This window comes from Stegostoma tigrinum, chromosome 1, assembly GCF_030684315.1.
Source record: "Stegostoma tigrinum isolate sSteTig4 chromosome 1, sSteTig4.hap1, whole genome shotgun sequence".
Taxonomy (NCBI): Eukaryota; Metazoa; Chordata; class Chondrichthyes; order Orectolobiformes; family Stegostomatidae; genus Stegostoma; species Stegostoma tigrinum.
The window spans coordinates 61,445,255-61,465,776 of NC_081354.1; the positions used below are offsets into that span (position 1 = coordinate 61,445,255).

Sequence of the window (20,522 nt, forward strand, 5' to 3'; positions counted from 1 at the left end):
GTATAGAGGAGACGTCAGAGGGAGGTTCTTCACCCAGAGGGTTGTGAGCGCATGGAATAGTTTACCAGTGGTAGTTGTGGAAGCGGAGTCATTAGTGACATTTAAGCGACTGCTGGATGTGCACATGGGCGGCAGTGAATAGAGGGGAATGTAGGTTAGGTTATTTTATTTTTGGATTAGGATTATTCCAAGGCACAACATCGTGGTCCGAAGGGCCTGTACTGTGCTGTACTTTTCTATGTTCTATGTTCCCCTATCCATCTTCTGTGTGCCTCCCCCTCTCTCCCTATTTATTTCAGAATCCCCTTCCCCTTCCCCATTTCTGAAGAAGGGTCTAGGCCCAAAACGTCAGCTTTTGTGCTCCTGAGATGCTGCTTGGTCTGCTGTGTTCATCCAGCTCTACACATTGTTATCCTGGATTCTCCAGCATCAACAGTTCCTATTATCTCTCATCACCAATAACCTCCTCACTGATAGCCTGGCCTCAGCCATGGTCATGCAGCTCCAAACTAGGTTTTGGCCCATACAGGGTCAAAAGAAGCGAACTCCAGAAGTGAGCATTATGAAACTTAGCAAAGAACTAGCGGAGAAGATTTCCATGAGGTCAGGAATGGGATACTCAACATCTTGCTCTGATAAGGGTGCATTGGTTTCGCACATTCAATCCTGAGCACATTTGACATTCTTTGTTCTCGCCCATATACGTGTAATGTTCTGCAAGTATTCAGCTCAAAGTTTCCCTGCAAAGAATTTCTCAGCAGTTTGAGGGAGGCTCTTCAACGTAGCTATATGACATGAGCCACCAGGAACTGCCAAACCAAAGGTGCCCAGTTGTAATTCCCAATTGTTTCGCTGCTGGTGCAATGCTCGTACTCTCTCGCTAGAGGGTGCGCCACCGCGCCGTGCGCTTGCGAAGAGGGCACGCAGACCGGTAACTGTAATACGGCAGGTCACGGATGTTAAGAAGCGTCCCAAAACTGACGTAAAGTTCCGGTCTCTGTAATGCACTCATTGAAAACCCTGGAACAATGTCGAGGGCGGATCCGGGTTTGAAATGTCATAGGCGTCCTTGAAGTTTGTAAAGGTAAAATAATTTCAAGGAATTGTAATACAGAGGCAGTAGTAGGTTCTTACAGGACTCAAAAAGCGGGTTAAGTTTAGGATTGTGTGTGTGTTTTTTGTTCCCTGCAGCCGGGATTGAGTGCACGTGGCTGAAGAAGGAGCGCGTGCTCCGGGTAACATTCTATCTCTGGGCCAGGGTTCGGTGAGTGAGTGGAGCCGCGCGCTGCCCGGGGGACCACGTTGCACGGAGTGGCTCTTGCACCGGGAGTGCATCGGATCTTTGGGCTCCTTCCTGTGACAGGCATGGCGACTGCTCAGAGGGTCGACCCAGAAACTGGCTTTCACGACAAGCTATGTGCTCCTACATTTCCATTGTGCTCACCCCACACCCCCCGCCATTTAATTTTGCGCTGCAGGCTTTGCAATAGTGACATTCAAAAGAATTGAATTCAAGGCAATGGCTTCATATGTTTCAGAGATAATGGGAACTGCAGATGCTGGAGATTCCAAGATAATAAAATGTGAGGCTGGATGAACACAGCAGGCCAAGCGGCATCTCAGGAGCACAAAAGCTGACGTTTCGGGCCTAGACCCTTCATCAGAGAGGGGGATGGGGGGAGGGAACTGGAATAAATAGGGAGAGAGGGGGAGGCGGACCGAAGATGGAGAGAAAAGAAGATAGGTGGAGAGAGTATAGGTGGGGAGGTAGGGAGGGGATAGGTCAGTCCAGGGAAGACGGACAGGTCAAGGAGGTGGGATGAGGTTAGTAGGTAGCTGGGGGTGCGGCTTGGGGTGGGAGGAAGGGATGGGTGAGAGGAAGAACCGGTTAGGGAGGCAGAGACAGGTTGGACTGGTTTTGGGATGCAGTGGGTGGGGGGGGGGAAGAGCTGGGCTGGTTGTGTGGTGCAGTGGGGGGAGGGGATGAACTGGGCTGGTTTAGGGATGCAGTGGGGGAAGGGGAGATTTTGAAACTGGTGAAGTCCACATTGATACCATATGGCTGCAGGGTTCCCAGGCGGAATATGAGTTGCTGTTCCTGCAACCTTCGGGTGGCATCATTGTGGCAGTGCAGGAGGCCCATGATGGACATGTCATCAAGAGAATGGGAGGGGGAGTGGAAATGGTTTGCGACTGGGAGGTGCAGTTGTTTGTTGCGAACTGAGCGGAGGTGTTCTGCAAAGCGGTCCCCAAGCCTCCGCTTGGTTTCCCCAATGTAGAGGAAGCCGCACCGGGTACAGTGGATGCAGTATACCACATTGGCAGATGTGCAGGTGAACCTCTGCTTAATGTGGAATGTCATCTTGGGGCCTGGGATGGGGGTGAGGGAGGAGGTGTGGGGACAAGTGTAGCATTTCCTGCGGTTGCAGGGGAAGGTGCCGGGTGTGGTGGGGTTGGAGGGCAGTGTGGAGCGAACAAGGGAGTCACGGAGAGAGTGGTCTCTCCGGAAAGCAGACAGGGGAGGGGATGGAAAAATGTCTTGGGTGGTGGGGTCGGATTGTAAATGGCGGAAGTGTCGGAGGATAATGCGTTGTATCCGGAGGTTGGTAGGGTGGTGTGTGAGAAAGAGGGGGATCCTCTTGTGGCGGGGGCGGGGTGTGAGGGATGTGTCACGGGAGATGCGGGAGACGCGGTCAAGGGCGTTCTCAATCACCGTGGGGGGAAAGTTGCGGTCCTTAAAGAACTTGGACATCTGGGATGTGCGGGAGTGGAATGTCTTATCGTGGGAGCAGATGCGGCGGAGGCGGAGGAATTGGGAATAGGGGATGGAATTTTTGCAGGAGGGTGGGTGGGAGGAGGTGTATTCTAGGTAGCTGTGGGAGTCGGTGGGCTTGAAATGGACATCAGTTACAAGCTGGTTGCCTGAGATGGAGACTGAGAGGTCCAGGAAGGTGAGGGATGTGCTGGAGATGGCCCAGGTGAACTGAAGGTTGGGGTGGAAGGTGTTGGTGAAGTGGATGAACTGTTCGAGCTCCTCTGGGGAGCAAGAGGCGGCGCCGATACAGTCATCAATGTACCGGAGGAAGAGGTGGGGTTTGGGGCCTGTGTAGGTGCGGAAGATGGACTGTTCCACATAACCTACAAAGAGGCAGGCATAGCTGGGGCCCATGCGGGTGCCCATGGCCACCCCCTTAGTCTGTAGGAAGTGGGAGGAGTCAAAAGAGAAGTTGTTGAGTGTGAGGACGAGTTCCGCTAGGCGGATGAGAGTGTCGGTGGAGGGGGCCTGGTCGGGCCTGCGGGACAGGAAGAAGCGGAGGGCCTTGAGTTCTTTAAGGACCGCAACTTTCCCCCCACGGTGATTGAGAACGCCCTTGACCGCGTCTCCCGCATCTCCCGCGACACATCCCTCACACCCCGCCCCCGCCACAACCGCCCCAAGAGGATCCCCCTCGTTCTCACACACCACCCTACCAACCTCCGGATACAACGCATTATCCTCCGACACTTCCGCCATTTACAATCCGACCCCGCCACCCAAGACATTTTTCCATCCCCTCCCCTGTCTGCTTTCCGGAGAGACCACTCTCTCCGTGACTCCCTTGTTCGCTCCACACTGCCCTCCAACCCCACCACACCCGGCACCTTCCCCTGCGACCGCAGGAAATGCAACACTTGTCCCCACACCTCCTCCCTCACCCCCATCCCAGGCCCCAAGATGACATTCCACATTAAGCAGAGGTTCACCTGCACATCTGCCAATGTGGTATACTGCATCCACTGTACCCGGTGCGGCTTCCTCTACATTGGGGAAACCAAGCGGAGGCTTGGGGACCGCTTTGCAGAACACCTCCGCTCAGTTCGCAACAAACAACTGCACCTCCCAGTCGCAAACCATTTCCACTCCCCCTCCCATTCTCTTGATGACATGTCCATCATGGGCCTCCTGCACTGCCACAATGATGCCACCCGAAGGTTGCAGGAACAGCAACTCATATTCCGCCTGGGAACCCTGCAGCCATATGGTATCAATGTGGACTTCACCAGTTTCAAAATCTCCCCTTCCCCCACTGCATCCCTAAACCAGCCCAGTTCATCCCCTCCCCCCACTGCACCACACAACCAGCCCAGCTCTTCCCCCCCCCCACCCACTGCATCCCAAAACCAGTCCAACCTGTCTCTGCCTCCCTAACCGGTTCTTCCTCTCACCCATCCCTTCCTCCCACCCCAAGCCGCACCCCCAGCTACCTACTAACCTCATCCCACCTCCTTGACCTGTCCGTCTTCCCTGGACTGACCTATCCCCTCCCTACCTCCCCACCTACACCCTCTCCACCTATCTTCTTTACTCTCCATCTTCGGTCCGCCTCCCCCTCTCTCCCTATTTATTCCAGTTCCCTCCCCCCCATCCCCCTCTCTGATGAAGGGTCTAGGCCCGAAACGTCAGCTTTTGTGCTCCTGAGATGCTGCTTGGCCTGCTGTGTTCATCCAGCCTCACATTTTATTATCTTGGCTTCGTGTGTTTGTTTCCCCAGTTGAGATGATCACTGAAGAGTTACAGCGACGATAAGGGCCCCTGGATTGGTTTAGGGCGTGAAGGAATCGATCCGAAATAAGGAGGTCCTGAGCAATGAAGGTTTAGAGGATAGGAAGAGCTTCTCAAGCTGGGACAAAGCCATTTACTTGGGAATGAAGTGCTTTTCTTTCATAATTCTAATGCACATTTTTGAAATGATTTATGGGCTCCAGTTCTCCTGTACTGTCCTGCGAGTCGTTCTCACAGGCTGTTCAGTATCCCTTTCTGACACCTATTTGAAATCAGCAGAGTAAAATTTCCTAATCCCTAACAAAAATGAGCTGGAATACGCAAATGGTTAGCAAGGGGACGTTTGAAAAAAGTGCAAGCAATCAATCTTGCTGATGAAAGTGCGAGATTTTAAGGCTTATCTCGCAGGTGCTAGGTTTTGTGAGTGATCTTGTTCATTCTGAAAGAGTGGCCAGGTAGGGAGCTGAAGTTTGGACAGGTAACAAAAGGAGAATGCAATTTAGCAGTCCCTTTAGAGAGATCAGAGGGTTGGGAAAAGTACAAGCACACAGTGGGTCAGACACCGTCTGTTGCGAAAGGAACAGTTGCTGTTTCAGGCTAATGACTACTTAGAATGTTTGTCTGAGGAAACTGGACTAAAGAAAGTTAGGGGTAGCACAGTGGCTCGGTGGTTAGCATTGTTGCCTCACAGCACCAGGAGCCCATGTTCCATCCCACCCTTGGGCCACTGTGTGGAGTTTGCATGTTCTGTCTGTGTCAGCGTGGATTTCCTCCAGGTACACTAGTTTCCTTCCACAGCCCAAAGATGTGCAGGCTGGGTGGATTGTTCGTGCTAAATTGCCGGTGGTGTTCAGAGCTGTGTACATTTGTTGCATTGGGTCTGGGTGGGATGCTGTGAGGGTCACCATGGACTTGTTGGGCTAAAAGGCCACACTCTGGGGATTCTATGATCAATGATTTGGCCTTCGAGATGAGAAAGCATCACGTCGAAACAGACTTTGAAACAAAATAGATGTCAAGAGGAAGTAATAATTAAGAAGAGATACTGGGAACTGCAGGTGCTGGAGAATCCGAGATAACAAAGTGTAGAGCTGGATGAACACAGCAGGTCCAGCAGCATCTTAGGATCACAAGAACTGACGTTTCAAGCCTAGACCCTTCATCAGAAAAATAAGAATCAGAATCAGAAATCAGAAATAACTAAGAAGTGTAGGTGGGTCAAGTATGTTTTGAAGGCTACAGGCACAGTCTAGAAAAAGGGAATGGTGGACAGTGACAGTGGGAGCCAGAATTGGATCTAGGAAACCAAAGGTGCATCTTGTGCTACGAGATCAGAGGTTGCATATAATTGACAGCAGACAGGAAAAGACATCAGTGTGTACATTCGCTACTACCCCATTGAGATCAGGGTGAAGTCTAAATCAAATAAAAACACAGGCTAATTAATGGAAAGGAACCTGGAAAAGTAGCTTTGACTTGTACAACAAGAACATGTCCGTATGACCACTTTTTTAGCTTGATTATGATTTGTACACTTCAGTAGCTTGTTCCACAGACCCATTATTCCCTTGGAAAGTATTAATCTTTTGATATTTGACCTAGATCATGACTTGCATAATTAGAGATTATGACCTTAGACTGAAAAGAAAGAAATTCAGCACTTAATCATCTACAAGTAATAGTTCTTTTGGTAATGTAGAATTTAAGTATTAGTGATAAAAGGCCATATTTAAAATTTATCATCTGGCATACGTTGATATTACTTGTGAATTGTGCTAATGTGAAGAGTAAACAGCATTATATACTGAGAGAAGAGAGTGCTGATTAATTGACAAGTGGGCTCTGATTGTAGGCGTTGTCATGGAGAACACACCAGTTAAATGTTGACTGATAGTTAACTGCAAAACTTTGGAAATTTTAAATCAGGTGGGTTTGCTATAATTGATCAAGGAATAACCCTAAGAAGTGGACCAGAGAATAGCTGTAACCCATTCTGAGTTGAGACAGGCGCAGTGTGTGTTAAATGCTCCATTTGCAAAGAACTAAGCTCTCTGTGCCTTCTAGAATGTGTAAGTGCACAATGCTGCAAGCCCAGATGACAGTGTGAATTGGTTTCAGTGTAATTTGTGTCATATTTGGGATTACTTAGCAGACATTGCCCAGTTGCAAGATTACATTTAATGTTGAATATTGCCTTTTTAAGGTTTGCAAGTGTGGGCTAAAATGTACAGACAGCACTTTGCTTGCTGAAAATAGATGATGTAATATGCTTCCTGATGCGATTCACCAGTTTTGGTGACATATGCCTTGCATATCTACCTTCACACCAGCACTGAAATCGATATGCTGCAATATAAGGTAGGCAGAGCATCTTTTGTCTCGATGGCAGTGTCTTTTTAGTGGCTGTGCTGGTGTCACGATTGCGTAAAGCAGAGAGCAACTGTTAGCTTCACCAGTTTCCCAAGCATCTGCGATACCTTCTCCTTCCAGCACGGTCTGAGAGAGACCATGCATTTCTCAGGACAGTCTTCAGACTGTTGATGAAATTCCATAATATACACAAGAAATGACGTGATCAAAGTCACCTTGATCCTGCAGAATGGCTTTTATGTTGTATCTCATCAGCAAGCTTGCTCGATGAATACATGATTTGGGCCCTACTTCCAAGGCTGTTGATAATATTTCTTGCAAATTCAAGTGGAGGAGGCCTGCTGTATATCTTGACCAGTGGAAATAGGCTTGTGGTAGACAGCGATGAGCTGAATTTTTTTCAACTAGGATATCAAAGAAAGGGACCTTATTTGACAGTTCCATCTCAGGTGAATTGGAGTGCAGGATGGAGCCCTGTGTGAGGAAATTCTTGTGTGCACCTGTGGATTGGGGAAATGGTGACATAGAAGTAACATCTTTGTGTTAATACAGAAACCCAATCTCGTGCATTGGAAACATAGGAGCAAATCTGAGTATGGGCAGCTGGTGGAATTTAAATTCATTAATATATCTGAAATTGAAAGCTAGTATCAGTAATGATGACCATGAAACCATTGATTCTGTAAAAAGCCATCTGGTTCACTAATGGGAGATGGAAATCTGCCATCCTTATCTGTCTGGCCTACAAGTGACTTCTGACTCAGAGCAATCTGGTTAACTCTTAACTGCCCTCTGCAATGGCCTCGCAAGCCTGTTAGTTGAAGGGCAGTTAGATATGGCCAACAAAGGCTGTCCTTGCCAGCAATGCTTGCATCCTGTGAAAGAGTAAAGGAAAGAATTCAAATATAGCAATGTATCATGAACATATCAGAAAAAAGCAAGGAATTAGAGGTTAGGTTTTTTTTCAAACACATGTTTCTCGTGGAACCCAGCAAAGTTGTTTGAGAGAGCTGGGCCTAACAGGAATCCCTTGGCAACCCCACTGATTTGGGACATATGTGGTATCACTAAAACTGAACTCAACTGTGCTGTTTGTTATTGTGACCAATCAGAGGCAGCCTGCCTGTTTTACATGATGCTTGGTAATATCAGTTGTCATCTAACCAGTGCATTATCCATGATAGTGTCCCTATTGATCAGAGTCAAACCAATCAGCACACTTGTATCAAAGTATAAAATATTGTTTTCCTGTGGTTGTTTGGCTCGTCGGGTTGGTTCATTAGTTCGCAGGCGTTTCATTACCCTGTTGGATAACATCATCAGTGCAGCCTCCAATGAAGCTTCATTGATGGTGTTACCCAGCAGGATAATGAAACATTTGCGAACTAACAAACCAGCTCAGCGAGCGCACCAACCACAGCAACCCCAACCTGAGTGACAGATCTACTCAAGAACCTCAGATATGGTTTTCCCTTATATTGGTATATCTTATGATTTGGCCTGATAAGTGTGAGGTGGAAAACGTTGATACAGTTGTATAGGAGAGGCATGCATGAGGTGGTGAGTTTGTAATGATTTAGAAGTGGTTGACTATTTGCGTGAGGCAGCGAGTGACCGCAAATGTGTGCATGTATGACAGAGTTAATAGTGTTGAATTAGTTAATAATGTAATAAATAAAGATATGGTGGGGCTTCTGCAACCCATACAGTGTGTGGTCCTGTTCCATGTAAGGGCTCCCAGCATGCTGCTCATGTCCTGGGCAACCACATGCAGGATGTGTTGTCACCGGGAGTGGTTCAAGTTCCAGGTTTTGAAGCTTCATTAGCAGCTGCCATTGTTGTGATGCATCGAGAGGTCTAGCGTTTTGTGATAACCCATTTCCGATAGAGAAGGAACGGGTGATTGAATAGGACAAAGGGCGAAAATGATTTGAGAATTGCTCCAGAGATAAGCGATTTCAGTTGTATGGATAGATCGGCAAATGGGGGTGTTTTCCTTGGAGGAGAAGGTGGAGCGGAGGTTTGAGAGACATATTCAAAACCAAAAGGTGTTTGGAAGTGTGTTCCCACTAGTGAGAACGTGAGGAATAAGTGAGAATTGCTTCTTCCATTTAGCAAAATCAGTGGTGACATATGGCAAAATTCTTCAGACAGTGAGTGTTTATGATCTAGAATACACCATTTGAGAGTCTGGCGGACCCAGTCTTGGCTTTCAAAAGGGAGTTAGATACTCATTTGAAGAGAGCAAATTTGCAGGGCTGCCACAAAGTTGTGAGAGTAGAATCATCAGCCCGAACCTCAGGGGTCTCTAACAGAACATTTGGATATTGCCTACAAGTCTCGAGTTTCTCACAGATTTTCGTGTTATCTGCAAACCTGCAGATTGCTCCCCCAACTACGACACCTAGATGATTAGTAGAAATAATTAATTTCAATGACCCCAACCCCATGGAATGACTAATGACCACTTTCCAAAATGAAATGTACCTAGAACACCTCCTTCACAAAAGCACTTTCAAGGCCGTTTTCATTCGATTTTTATACTAGCTGAGGCTTTGTAATGCATACGAAGCATTTTCCATGGTTCTTCATCAAATATGTTTTGGGAATTGGAGTTCAGAAAGTACAGTGAGTTTATCTCAACCAATGTTAAACTTCTTCAAACAGTACAAATGCAGAGACTTGCTTTGACCTCAAATGCATTGTCTGGAAGGATAGTGGAAGCAGATTTAATAGCTTTCAGATGGCAATTAGCTGAAGAAAAGGGGAAGAATTTACAAGTTTATTACATAAGGTCATGAAAATTAAACTGCTCCCTTCCTGTCAAGATCTTCAGGTGGATATCATCTGGATGCCTCTGACAAAGTTTCAGAATCTGTTGAATTTTCTGGCTGCCGTATTGGTAATAAGGTTGTGAATGGAGAAGAAATGGGTTTGATCACAGGATTAGTAGGGGCCAGAAAATTTCTTGAGGCCAGAAACAAGAGGCACGTTTTAAGGGCAACAATGGGTGGATGCAGTTGAACCTAACTTTTAAAATCTTGCTCAATGTCCAGAAGGGCATATGTGATATTTTAGTGGAGAGTAGTTGTAGAGAGGTCTAAGACAACAGTCAGTAGTGGGTGTATTCATTTTTCCCACTGCATTTCCTGGAAGTAATTAAGTCATGTTTGGTTCTTGCAGCCTTGAATGTATTCTGCAATACATCATTAGGCTGGCAAATTCATAATCTTCAGCACTTTCAGTCCCAGATAATTAAAAGAGTCCATTTTGCAGTGTTGATTAACCACATTTCCTCACAGTCTGACTGACCCTATCCCTTTACTAATTGTGCACTTGGTTTCTGCACTTAAAGATACAAGCAATGCGATGCATCCATTTGTCTCTGCGCAACCCTCTCGTGGCGAATTGTGAGCCCTGGATGCGTGACTGCCCAGAGAAAGGAACTGATGCTCACGCCCCGACTATTAAATCTTACTCTGTTTTCCTTTTCAGAGATTTTGCTTGTGATGTCGTTTCGAGGAGGTAGGGGTGGAGGAGGAGGAGGTGGTGGCTTCGGTAGAGGAGGACGAGGAGGTGGCTTCGGCGGAGGACGAGGAGGTGGCTTCGGCGGAGGACGAGGAGGTGGCTTCGGCGGAGGACGAGGAGGTGGCTTCGGCGGAGGACGAGGAGGTGGCGGATTCCGCGGGGGAGGGCGAGGAGGCTACAATAAAGGATATGATCAAGGACCTCCTGATTGCGTAGTCGGTAAGAGGATTACAATCGATTTAAAATACCACCACTCTAAACCACAGAATCATTGCCATACACGTAAATATTTAAAACATTTCCACGGTTCAGTCGTTAGTTTGCTCTGTCCAGTGATGACTTTTTTTTGCCAGAGATTAGTGAAGCAGACTGGCTAAAGCGGTTACCAGGTATTTGGTCTCTGGTTATGTAATAATTTAAGTGCTTTTTTAAATTCACTCATGGGATGTGAGCGTCGCTGGCTGGCCAGCATTTCTTACCCATCCCTAGTTGCCCTTGAGAAGGTGGTGGTGAGTTGCCTTCTTGAACCGCTGCAGTCCACCTGCTGTGGGTTGACCCACAATCCTATTATGGAGGGAATTCCGGGATTTTGACCCAGCGAAAGTGAAGGAATGGCAATATATTTCCAAAACAGGGTGGTGAATGGCTTGGAGGGGGACTTGCATGTGGTGGTGTTCCCATGTATCTGGTACCCTTGTCCTTCTGGATGGAAGTGGTTATAGATTTGGAAGGTGCTGTCTGAGGATCTTTGGTGAATTTCTGCAGTGCATCATGTGGATAGTACACACTGCTGCTACTGAGTGTCGGTGGTGGAGGAAGTGGATGCTTGTGGATGTGGTGCCAGTCAAGTGGGTTGCTTTGGCCTGGATGGTGTCAAGCTTCTTGAGTGTTGTTGGAGCTGCACCCATCCAGGCAAGTGGGGGGTATTCCATCACACTCCTGATATGAACCTTTTAGTTGGTGGACAGGCTTTGGGGAGTCATCTGCATTACTTGCCCACAGTATTCTCAGCCTCTGACCTGCTCTTGTTGACGCTTTGTGATGAGTTCAGTTGAGCTTCTGGTCAGTGGTAACCTCCCAAGATGTTGACTGTGGGAGACTCTGATGGTAAAACCATCGAATGTCAAAGGCCAATGGTTAGATTGTCTCTCATTAATGATAGTCATAGCCTGGCATTTGTGTGGTTCGAATGTTTGCTGCAGTGACTTTCCACACAGCTAATGAAAAGGGGGTGACAGTGTGGGTGCACTTCTTTGAATGTGCTTGAATGCCAGCATCGTGCAATATCATGATGCTTTTGACCCTCACGAGTTGATCCAGTGTCAGGATACCAGATTTGGTCAACTTGTGTGGGCAGCAGCTTTGCAATTCACAGCAAGAAAAGAAACAAGCATTCTGATGCAAGGTAGGCCCTGCACTGGGGGCTATTTAAGGGATGCTCACCAGTGTAGCTAAGACACTTTGATTTGCTTGTAATGATGCCAGGTTTGTGGAACCAAAGTAGTGAGTTACTGGAGCAGTTTGGAGGTTTCTTGCTGCCAGCAGAAGGGGAGGAAGTAACATTGCTGTGCAAGATCGCCCTCCTGTCACTGCGGTACCACTTGCTCAGCAATATGAACAGGTCATTCGAAACATACGGGCACGGTAGCAAGAGAAGCCATTCAGCCTGTTGAGCTGGCTCTGCCATTGCAAATGGATCATTGCTGATCGTTTACATCAATGCCACTTTCTCCATATCGCTTGATGTCCATAGTATCCAGAAATCTATCATTTTTGGTCTTGAACCTGCTCAATACAGAGATGTTGCACCTTTCTGGGGCACAGAAATCCAAAAATCTGTCACCCGCTTCGTGAAAAAATTCTGACTGATCTGTATTAATTGGCCTACCCCTTATTCTGAAATTACGTCCCTGATTCTACACTCGCCAAGTACGCGAGTAAGAGCTGGTGGCTCTGAGTGTTAATTTGGTTCAGTCAATTTCTATTACTTGCATTCTTTCAGAATTGTTTAAAGAAGGCTCACTTTGTGAGATTGACTTCGGGGATCTAAATGATGTATTGTGTGACCAAAATTATTTCACCTGTAGGGCTAAGAAAAGTAGTGGGAGAAAGAAAATTTAAGTGTGCAGTTCTGCATATATCTACTTATTACATATGGTTTGACATAAATTTTGTTTTGTAAGTTTTGAGATTATGTATGGCTAATATTTGCTACTTTTTTTTAAAATGTAGAATTGGGGCATTTCATACATCCTTGTGAAGATGAAATTGTTTGCAAATGCACCTCTGAAGAAAATAAAGTCCCATACTTCAATGCACCCGTCTATTTGGAAAACAAAGAACAAATAGGAAAAGTTGATGAAATATTTGGGCAGCTCAGAGATTTTGTATCCTTTCATAAGTTAATGTTGAGAAAGAACTTTACCTAACATGACTACAAAGTTGATCAGAACATAACGTTATGATGTTGCATTTGATGATATTTGTACCAGCCAGTATTTTCTTTGAAACCAGAGGAAAATTACTGCACAGAAAGACACACAACCAATTATCTCTGTCTTGGGCAGAATAAACTTGCCACCCGTTTTAATCCCACTTTGCAGTGCCTGATTTGTAGCCTTGCAGGTTACAGTGCTTCAGTTGCAGATCCAGATCCAGTCATCAAACTCCACGTATTCACTGTCCTTCCCCATAATCCCGTACACCAAATCTCGTGGCTCACCTAATCACTGATGGGTACTTCTATGGACGGCCCTAGGTTCCCATGATCTTATGCAATTAGCTAAACATTGTATCTCTCGGCCTTTTGCATCCTATTCGTTCACATTGCAAAATTGTTATACTCTTTCGGGTCTTTCTCGGACCTGCTTATCTGTATGGACAGCTCAAATTCTATTAGCCATTGTATTTTGCTGCTGTCTTTTATTACATTCAGTTACTCCTTTTATTTTCCCACTGTCCCAATTTCATAATGTAAAAACAAAATGTTAGTTAGTTTTGACCAATTGTTATAAGGTTAACTTCCGTTATAAAGTTATGAGTGTAACGTTATACAACTACTTCTGTTGTTAGTGCCCTCTAATTTGTGGGCTGTAAGCAATCTGTCTCGTTCAGGACTTACGAGAAGGCATCTTCTAAGGCCTGTTAATTTTTATAAGGCTTGTATTATTATTCTGGTTATGTATTGAAACCAACTTCTATGGTTAGAGCATTTTTAGCTACAAACTGTTTAATAGTGCTGGTAGCTTCAAAGAGACAACTATTTGCTACAAAATAACTTTAGCTGTCATCCTTGCAGCTGCTTAAGGACCTAATCTAGCACCTGACATTATTCATTTACTGGGACAATCATCCTTTCATTAATAAAGTTGGAATTGGTCATTTATCTGCCCTATGGCATCCTGTAATCAGAACTGTCTTGGATGGGAACATAGTGTTCTTTTACTGACCTTTGAGCAGTTCTGCTCAAAGATGAAGGTGGTGTTTAATTTGCTTGCCTTTATTGGTCAGTGCATTGAGTACAGGAGCTGGGAGGTCATGTTACGGCTGTACAGGGCTTTGATTAAACCTCTATTGGAATACTGTGTTCAGTTTTCATCTCTCTGCTATAGGAAAGATATTGTGAAACATGAAAAGATTCAGAAAAGATCTACAAGGATGTTGCCAAGGTTGGAGGGTTTGAGCTGTAGGGAGAGGCTGAATGGGCTGGGGCTGTTTTCCCTGGAATGTCGGAGTCTGAGGGGTGACCTTATAGAGGTTTATAAATCACGAGGGGCGTGGATAGGGTAAATAGGCAAGGTCATTTCCCCAGGATAGGGGAGCCCAAAACTAGAAGGTATAGGTTTATAGTCAGTGGGGAAAGATATAAAAGTGACCCGAGGAGCAACTTTTTTGTGCAGAGGGTAGTGCATGTCTGGAATGAGCTGCTAAAGGTGATGGTGGAGGCTGGTACAATTACAACATTTAAAAGGCATTTGGATGGGTACATGAATAGGAAGGGTTTAGTGGGTTATTGGCCAAAATGCTGGCAAACGGGATTAAATTAATTTGGGATATCTAGTCAGCATGGACGAGTTGGACCGAAGGTCTGTTTCCTTGCTGTATATCTCTGTGAGTAAGTATCTGCATAGCCATTTCCTTTATTCTTCCCTTCTAGTCAGCTTTTGTTTTGCCTGTGCCACTTTGGAAGGATGAGTGAGCAAATATCAGATATTCTCTATATGAGATATGAGCGGGGCAAATTATAAGGGGCTTTTTCCTTTGCTGGTTTAGACCTGATTCCTCACAGAATGTATGTATTGAGGGAGGACATAGAGACTCTGATTAAAATTTAAAATAAAAGATTTGTTGCTTGCTTCAAAAAAATTGCAGCTTGATCATTTACAATTAGATACACAAGTATACGCTGTATGATAATCTCTTATTTGGACACTATTGTGTATGTGTAATGCTATCTAATTTTCCTTAACTGAAATTATCAGTATTTTTCAGTTAAATTGTCAGACAACATGAAAGCTTCTTCTTTTAAGAAGCTACAGAAGGTAAGTTTTTCTTGCGAAGATTAACAGCTAAGGAAAGTTGGAGTTATTCTGCTTTGAAGATTCAGACTGTCAGGGAGTGGAGAATAATTTATGGATACCACCCACTGCCCCCAACCCCTAGCGCACACAGTACATGCGAACACACATTAAAAGAAAAATGAGGCCTTGGTTAACAACCTATATCTCCAGTTGTGATTTGAAATTTGAATTTGTATAAACCAATTGTAAATTCTATTTACTGATACTGGTTTTGGATGCTCCTGCACATTGCTTAAGTTGTCACACGTAAAAGGGACTCTTTATTGTTGGTTTCTGCTTGAAGCAGTTACTTAGAGATGCGTATGAAACAGGCCATTTTGTGCAGACTCAAGTTGTTTCTCCCTTTCCTTGCAGTTCTATATCGATCCAGCTAAACTACTCCCTCTTCAGCGATTCTTACCTCGGCCACCTGGTGAAAAGGGCCGAGGGAGAGGAGGTCGTGGAGGAGGACGAGGGGGCCGAGGTGGTGGATTTGGAGGGCGAGGTGGTGGATTTGGAGGGCGAGGTGATAAGATGTATCCCATTAATTGAACATTTGTTGATACTGTTGTTAATACTGGTTGCCTTGGAAAGTTCAGTGGATTTGTTGTACACATGTGGTAGGCAAAGATTCATGAAAGTGAGAAAAGTGATGCAGTGCAGGAGGTTATTATGTTCCTGATGTCCAGGTGGTGAAGGAAGAAACTGGAACAATCTTTATTTAATAGTGATTTATTCAGAGTATTTCATTACAGGTACACATGCTTAAATCTTGTTAGTAAATGTCACTTGGTTCTTTTATTTATATTTAACCTGCTGGGTTGTGTTACGACACACATCAGTGAATTGGGACCTGAACTCAGAGCTTTTAGCCCAGAGGTAGAGAACCACCATTATGTCACAAGACCTTAAACTGTGTGTTCAAGGAAGCATCCAGTTCATACCAGTCAGCTGTGTATACTTTGGTACAGTTATGCAAGATGGCCCTAATGTATGTTAAGCTGCAGTTTTGTTAATTGACAACCAAAGGTGATGCCAAAATTAATAGTACTTTCCCATCTAGCATTTTACCCAACAGAAGCAAGTATAGTGATAATGAAAGGCTGTTAGTGGGCTGCTAAAAGTAGTTTACGCTTGAACCCAAGAGTTTTGAAAATATCTGAGTTAATGTTGAAAACCTGGTATTACAAGAGCTGCTTCCACACAAGTCACATGTCAAGTACTCATGAGGTAACTGCAACCCTGATAACTATAATAACCCATGCTAACATTCATCTGGGAAGCTTATAATTGTGCATGAGCCTTACCTTGCTTATTGTGCTTTACGCTGTGGTGTGGATGTGAAGCTGAATTTGTAATGGAAGAGAAAAATTAAGTTTATCGCATGGAGTAGAGTTTCTTAATCTCATTTAGTGATGTTTTTCCACCTGGATCAGCAATGGGATGTTAAATGGAGTTGATTGTAACCACTATTACATTGTCAGTCATCAGGAAACTTCAGTGACATTACTCAGAAGCAGAAGGGAAAAATTACACCACAGGACATGGCCATTCAGCCTGTCATCTCCATGCTGGCTGCGAAAGAGCCATTTCGCAAGAATTCATGTTCTCCTGTATGTGCAAATGATGTTGAGGTTTACATTTCAACATGCCTATGCATTCCAATGTGGATGTGATAGGCCTAATCACTCCCTGTGTTATAATAAGCTGCCAATCATCATTGTTGCTATAAATTAGGAAATGCCTTTTTAACTTATTGTAATAGTTCCATCATTAACATGTAAATCTAAGACCATAAGACATAGGAGTGGAAGTAAGGCCATTCGGCCCATCGAGTCCACTCCGCCATTTAAACATGGCTGATAGGCATATCAACTCCACTTCCCTGCACTCTCCCCGTAGCCCTTAATTCCTTGTGAGATCAAGAATTTATCAATCTCTGCCTTGAAGGCATTTAACGTCCCAGCCTCTACAGTGCTCCATGGCAATGAATTCCACAGGCCCACTACTCTCTGGCTGAAGAAATGTCTCCTCATTTCCGTTTTAAACTTACCCCCTCTAATTCTAAGGCTGTGCCCACGGGTCCTAGTCTCTCCACCTAACGGAAACAACTTCCCAGCATCCACCCTTTCTAAGCCATACATTATCTTGTAAGTCTCTATTAGATCTCCCCTCAACCTTCTAAACTCTATTGAATACCATACCAGGATCCTCAGCCATTCATTGTACATTAAAGCCAAGTCTGTTATTTTAATGCTTATAAACTGAATCAGCAAATTTAATATTAATGCCTATATTACTTTTATAATACAAATGGAGATCCAAAACATCGAGCGCACTGTTCTCTTGTTTAGTACTTTGAAAGTTGATTTTATTGGAGCTGCTTGAATGTGCGTGAACCTGTTACATTAATTAAGTGGCTTGCTTCCCACAGTCCAGTGATATACAGTCAGGTGGATTGGCCATGCTAAATTGCCCATAGTGTTCAGGGATGTGTCAATTAGGTGGGTTATGGGGGCATGAGTCTGGGTGGGATGCTCTGACGGTTGGTCTTGTTGGGCCGAAGGGCCTGTTTCCACAATGTAGGGGTTCTATGATCTATGAAACTCTGGATTAAGTGGAATTATACAAATTAATTTAAACACCCCTTAGGGAATCCCCTGCGGCATTGATCACAACTCATATAGAAATTTGTAACCCAACATGGTCCTTCAAAGCCCAATGCTTAACATCTGCTCATATTAATTCAATCAGGTAGAACTTTCTGTTGGTAAAATTGCTTGAAAATGATTAGTTTCCTGAAAAAGGGATACCAAAAAATTTAGTTTATTTGTAGCTGTAAAATTTATGCACTTAGGTTATCGAAACAATTCGAGCTAATGAATGTGACATTTGGAATCTAAAAGCAGTTCGTGGTAGATCTCATTTTTAAAACTTGTCATTTCATTTTTGCTTCCTGTCCAGGTGGCTTCAGGGGAGGCAGTGGAGGTGGGGGTTTCAGAGGAGGCAGAGGTGGTGGAGGAGGAGGAGGACGTGGCTTCAGAGGTAAGGGAAAAGTGCTAGCAAGTGTCAAAACATTCCTGTCTTTACCTTCAGTATCTTGCAATCATCTTTTGTTTTGTTACTGTAATGCCAAATTATTGCTTGTTTTTGTGTTGCTGGGTGTTCAATTCAGATTGAATCTGATCCTTCAGTCTTCTGTCAGCCCTGGAATTTGACACACTGATCGTGCTGAACACTTTGATTATTTGTAGGAATGTTCCTCCTTTTTCTCATATAAAGGTGAATGAGGTAGCATCTGAACAAACGAAACTTGAAAAGGAGGATTATTTTTGATATTCATAGTCAATTGAGGTGTTTTAGTAAAGTACTTCAAGTTTGAAACTGGAACGTCATTTTTCCCATCTAAGCAGTGGTGACTCTTACCTAGATGAATCTAAAACTGATGCCCTGTTCTTGTTCTTTGCATTATAGCTCTGTGTCGTACTCTCCTTTTAGGCATCTGTCAATTGTCTTTATGAAGAAATTTATCCTCTTGCTCATCTTTTTTGTCGACTATTTTAAATTGACGAATTTTTGTCAGTATTTCCCTTGGTTTAGGAGTCAAACATCAGTGGTGACTCAGTTCAGAGTTTAGTGCACTTTCAGAAATTCTATAAATATCCACTTGTAACATCTCAAATTCTGCAGACCTTTCAAAAGCTTTCTCTACCTCTCCTTGCTTTTTCAGGGAATTACATTGTGAATGCCACACTTGCTAATTGAGTCACATTGTTCATCTATGGCCTTCTGCAGCATTCTGTTGCATGTATGCTCCAATTTCTTTGTTTTTGTTACCATAATGAATTACTTTACACTTTTAATTGCATTTGCCACTCACCCCATATATTCCATTAGTCTGTCCATCGCTAAGTCTTCTATAATTCTCTGCTGTTTGCAAAATCTCTGACCAAATCAATTATATATGCCAAGAATAAAAGTAAATCCAGCACTGAGCTGTCACATGTGACCTCTCCATGCCTTCTTTTAGTGTAAATGATCAATAATTCTAACACTGTTATATGCTGTATATTTTAATTAAACCTTCTGTGAGACATCTTGTCAAGTGCCAACTGAAAATCAATTTGCTACATTGTCTTTATTTATCCAGTCAGTTCCTGCCCAGAAGTTCAAGTCACAGTGTTATATTCCACTCCCCCCCCCCCCCCCCCCCCCCCAGCCATCTGACCACGCTGTTGACTCCCCTCTGTTATTCTCTGGAATATTTTGGGTTGAATCTTGGAAGGCAACCCTCAACCTGTCTATACATGTATTTTTCCGTAAAGGATCATTGTTGTAAATATACAATATTTTCCATTGCATTATAGCTTGTCATGATTCGCTTTTGTTGTTTCTGATTCATATACTGTTATTTCCTCCAACAGGTGGAAGAGGAAGGTGAAATTACAAATATTTGAAGATTGAACAGCAACCTCCAAATTTAACGCTTTACTCCTTATTTTACTAGATATGAACTGTGTCAAGTTGAAGTTTTTATCTTTAAAAATGTGATTTATTGCATGCAAGATATTTTTGTATTATTCGCATTGTAATACATCACAACTGTGTGTTCGATACAAATGCGTTTGAGGGTCCATTGTGTCACTTAGAATTTGTTTGTACAGTGATAGAAATATCAATATTCTTATCAAACAGGCTCTGAATATATTTGTACACGAGTGCAAAGAATGCAAGTTGCATTGTACTATGCAAATTATACAATGATCTACTGATTATAATAATTGATCTACAAAACAGTACAGCTTGAGATGATATTTCAATGTGATATTTGTTTGAAAATAAATGTTTTTACAGAAACTTGTGAGCCTGTAAATTTTATAGCTGAAAACCAACTGACTGAGACGATGCAGTGCATAGGTAGTCAAAATGAAGGTGCAATAGCTTGGACTATTTTATTCATAAATTAAATAGTGGGATGTGGGCATCACTGGCTTGACCAGCATTTATTGACCATCCCTAGATATCCTTGAGATGGTGGTGGTGAGCTATCTTCTTGAACCATTGTTGTCCTTTTGACAGTGCTATTGGAGAGGGAGATCCTGCATTTTGACCCAGTGACAGTGAAAGAATGGTAATTATATTTCCAAGTCAGGAAGTTGAGTTTTCATAAAACCTCTGAGTTTTTTCAGTCTGTGGCAGCTGAGTGGATCCCATGTAAAATTTGATGCTCTTAGGGTCTTTTTGAGTACCTTTTGAAACAAATTGTCATCTATCCAAGCGAACATAATTGGGAAGTATAGTGAAATGAGGATGGATGATCACAGCAGGCCCAGCAGCATCTCAGGAGCACAAAAGCTGACGTTTCGGGCTGAGACCCTTCATCAGAGATCTGATGAAGGGTCTCAGCCCGAATCGTCAGCTTTTGTGCTCCTGAGATGCTGCTGGGCCTGCTGTGTTCACCAGCCTCACATTTCATTATCTTGGATTCTCCAGCATCTGCAGTTCCCATTATCACTCTCATA

At 44.1% G+C, this 20,522-nt stretch overlaps 1 protein-coding gene across 2 annotated transcripts; it reads left to right on the top strand.

The window, feature by feature from the left end:
- Positions 1-934: 934 nt before the first annotated feature.
- On the top strand, positions 935-19,857 carry gar1 (GAR1 homolog, ribonucleoprotein). Of its 2 annotated transcripts, XM_048527591.2 has the most exons (8): positions 935-1,084; positions 1,192-1,264; positions 10,409-10,660; positions 12,674-12,828; positions 14,923-14,982; positions 15,376-15,526; positions 17,965-18,045; positions 19,425-19,857. In XM_048527591.2, exons 3-8 carry the CDS (start codon positions 10,423-10,425, stop codon positions 19,439-19,441), a joined length of 702 nt encoding a protein of 233 aa, XP_048383548.1. In that variant the 5' UTR covers positions 935-1,084; positions 1,192-1,264; positions 10,409-10,422; the 3' UTR covers positions 19,442-19,857. The 2 variants fall into 2 exon arrangements, with proteins under 2 accessions (XP_048383548.1, XP_048383452.1); XM_048527495.2 differs by lacking the exon at positions 1,192-1,264 and having other exon boundaries at positions 937-1,084.
- Positions 19,858-20,522: the final 665 nt, after the last annotated feature.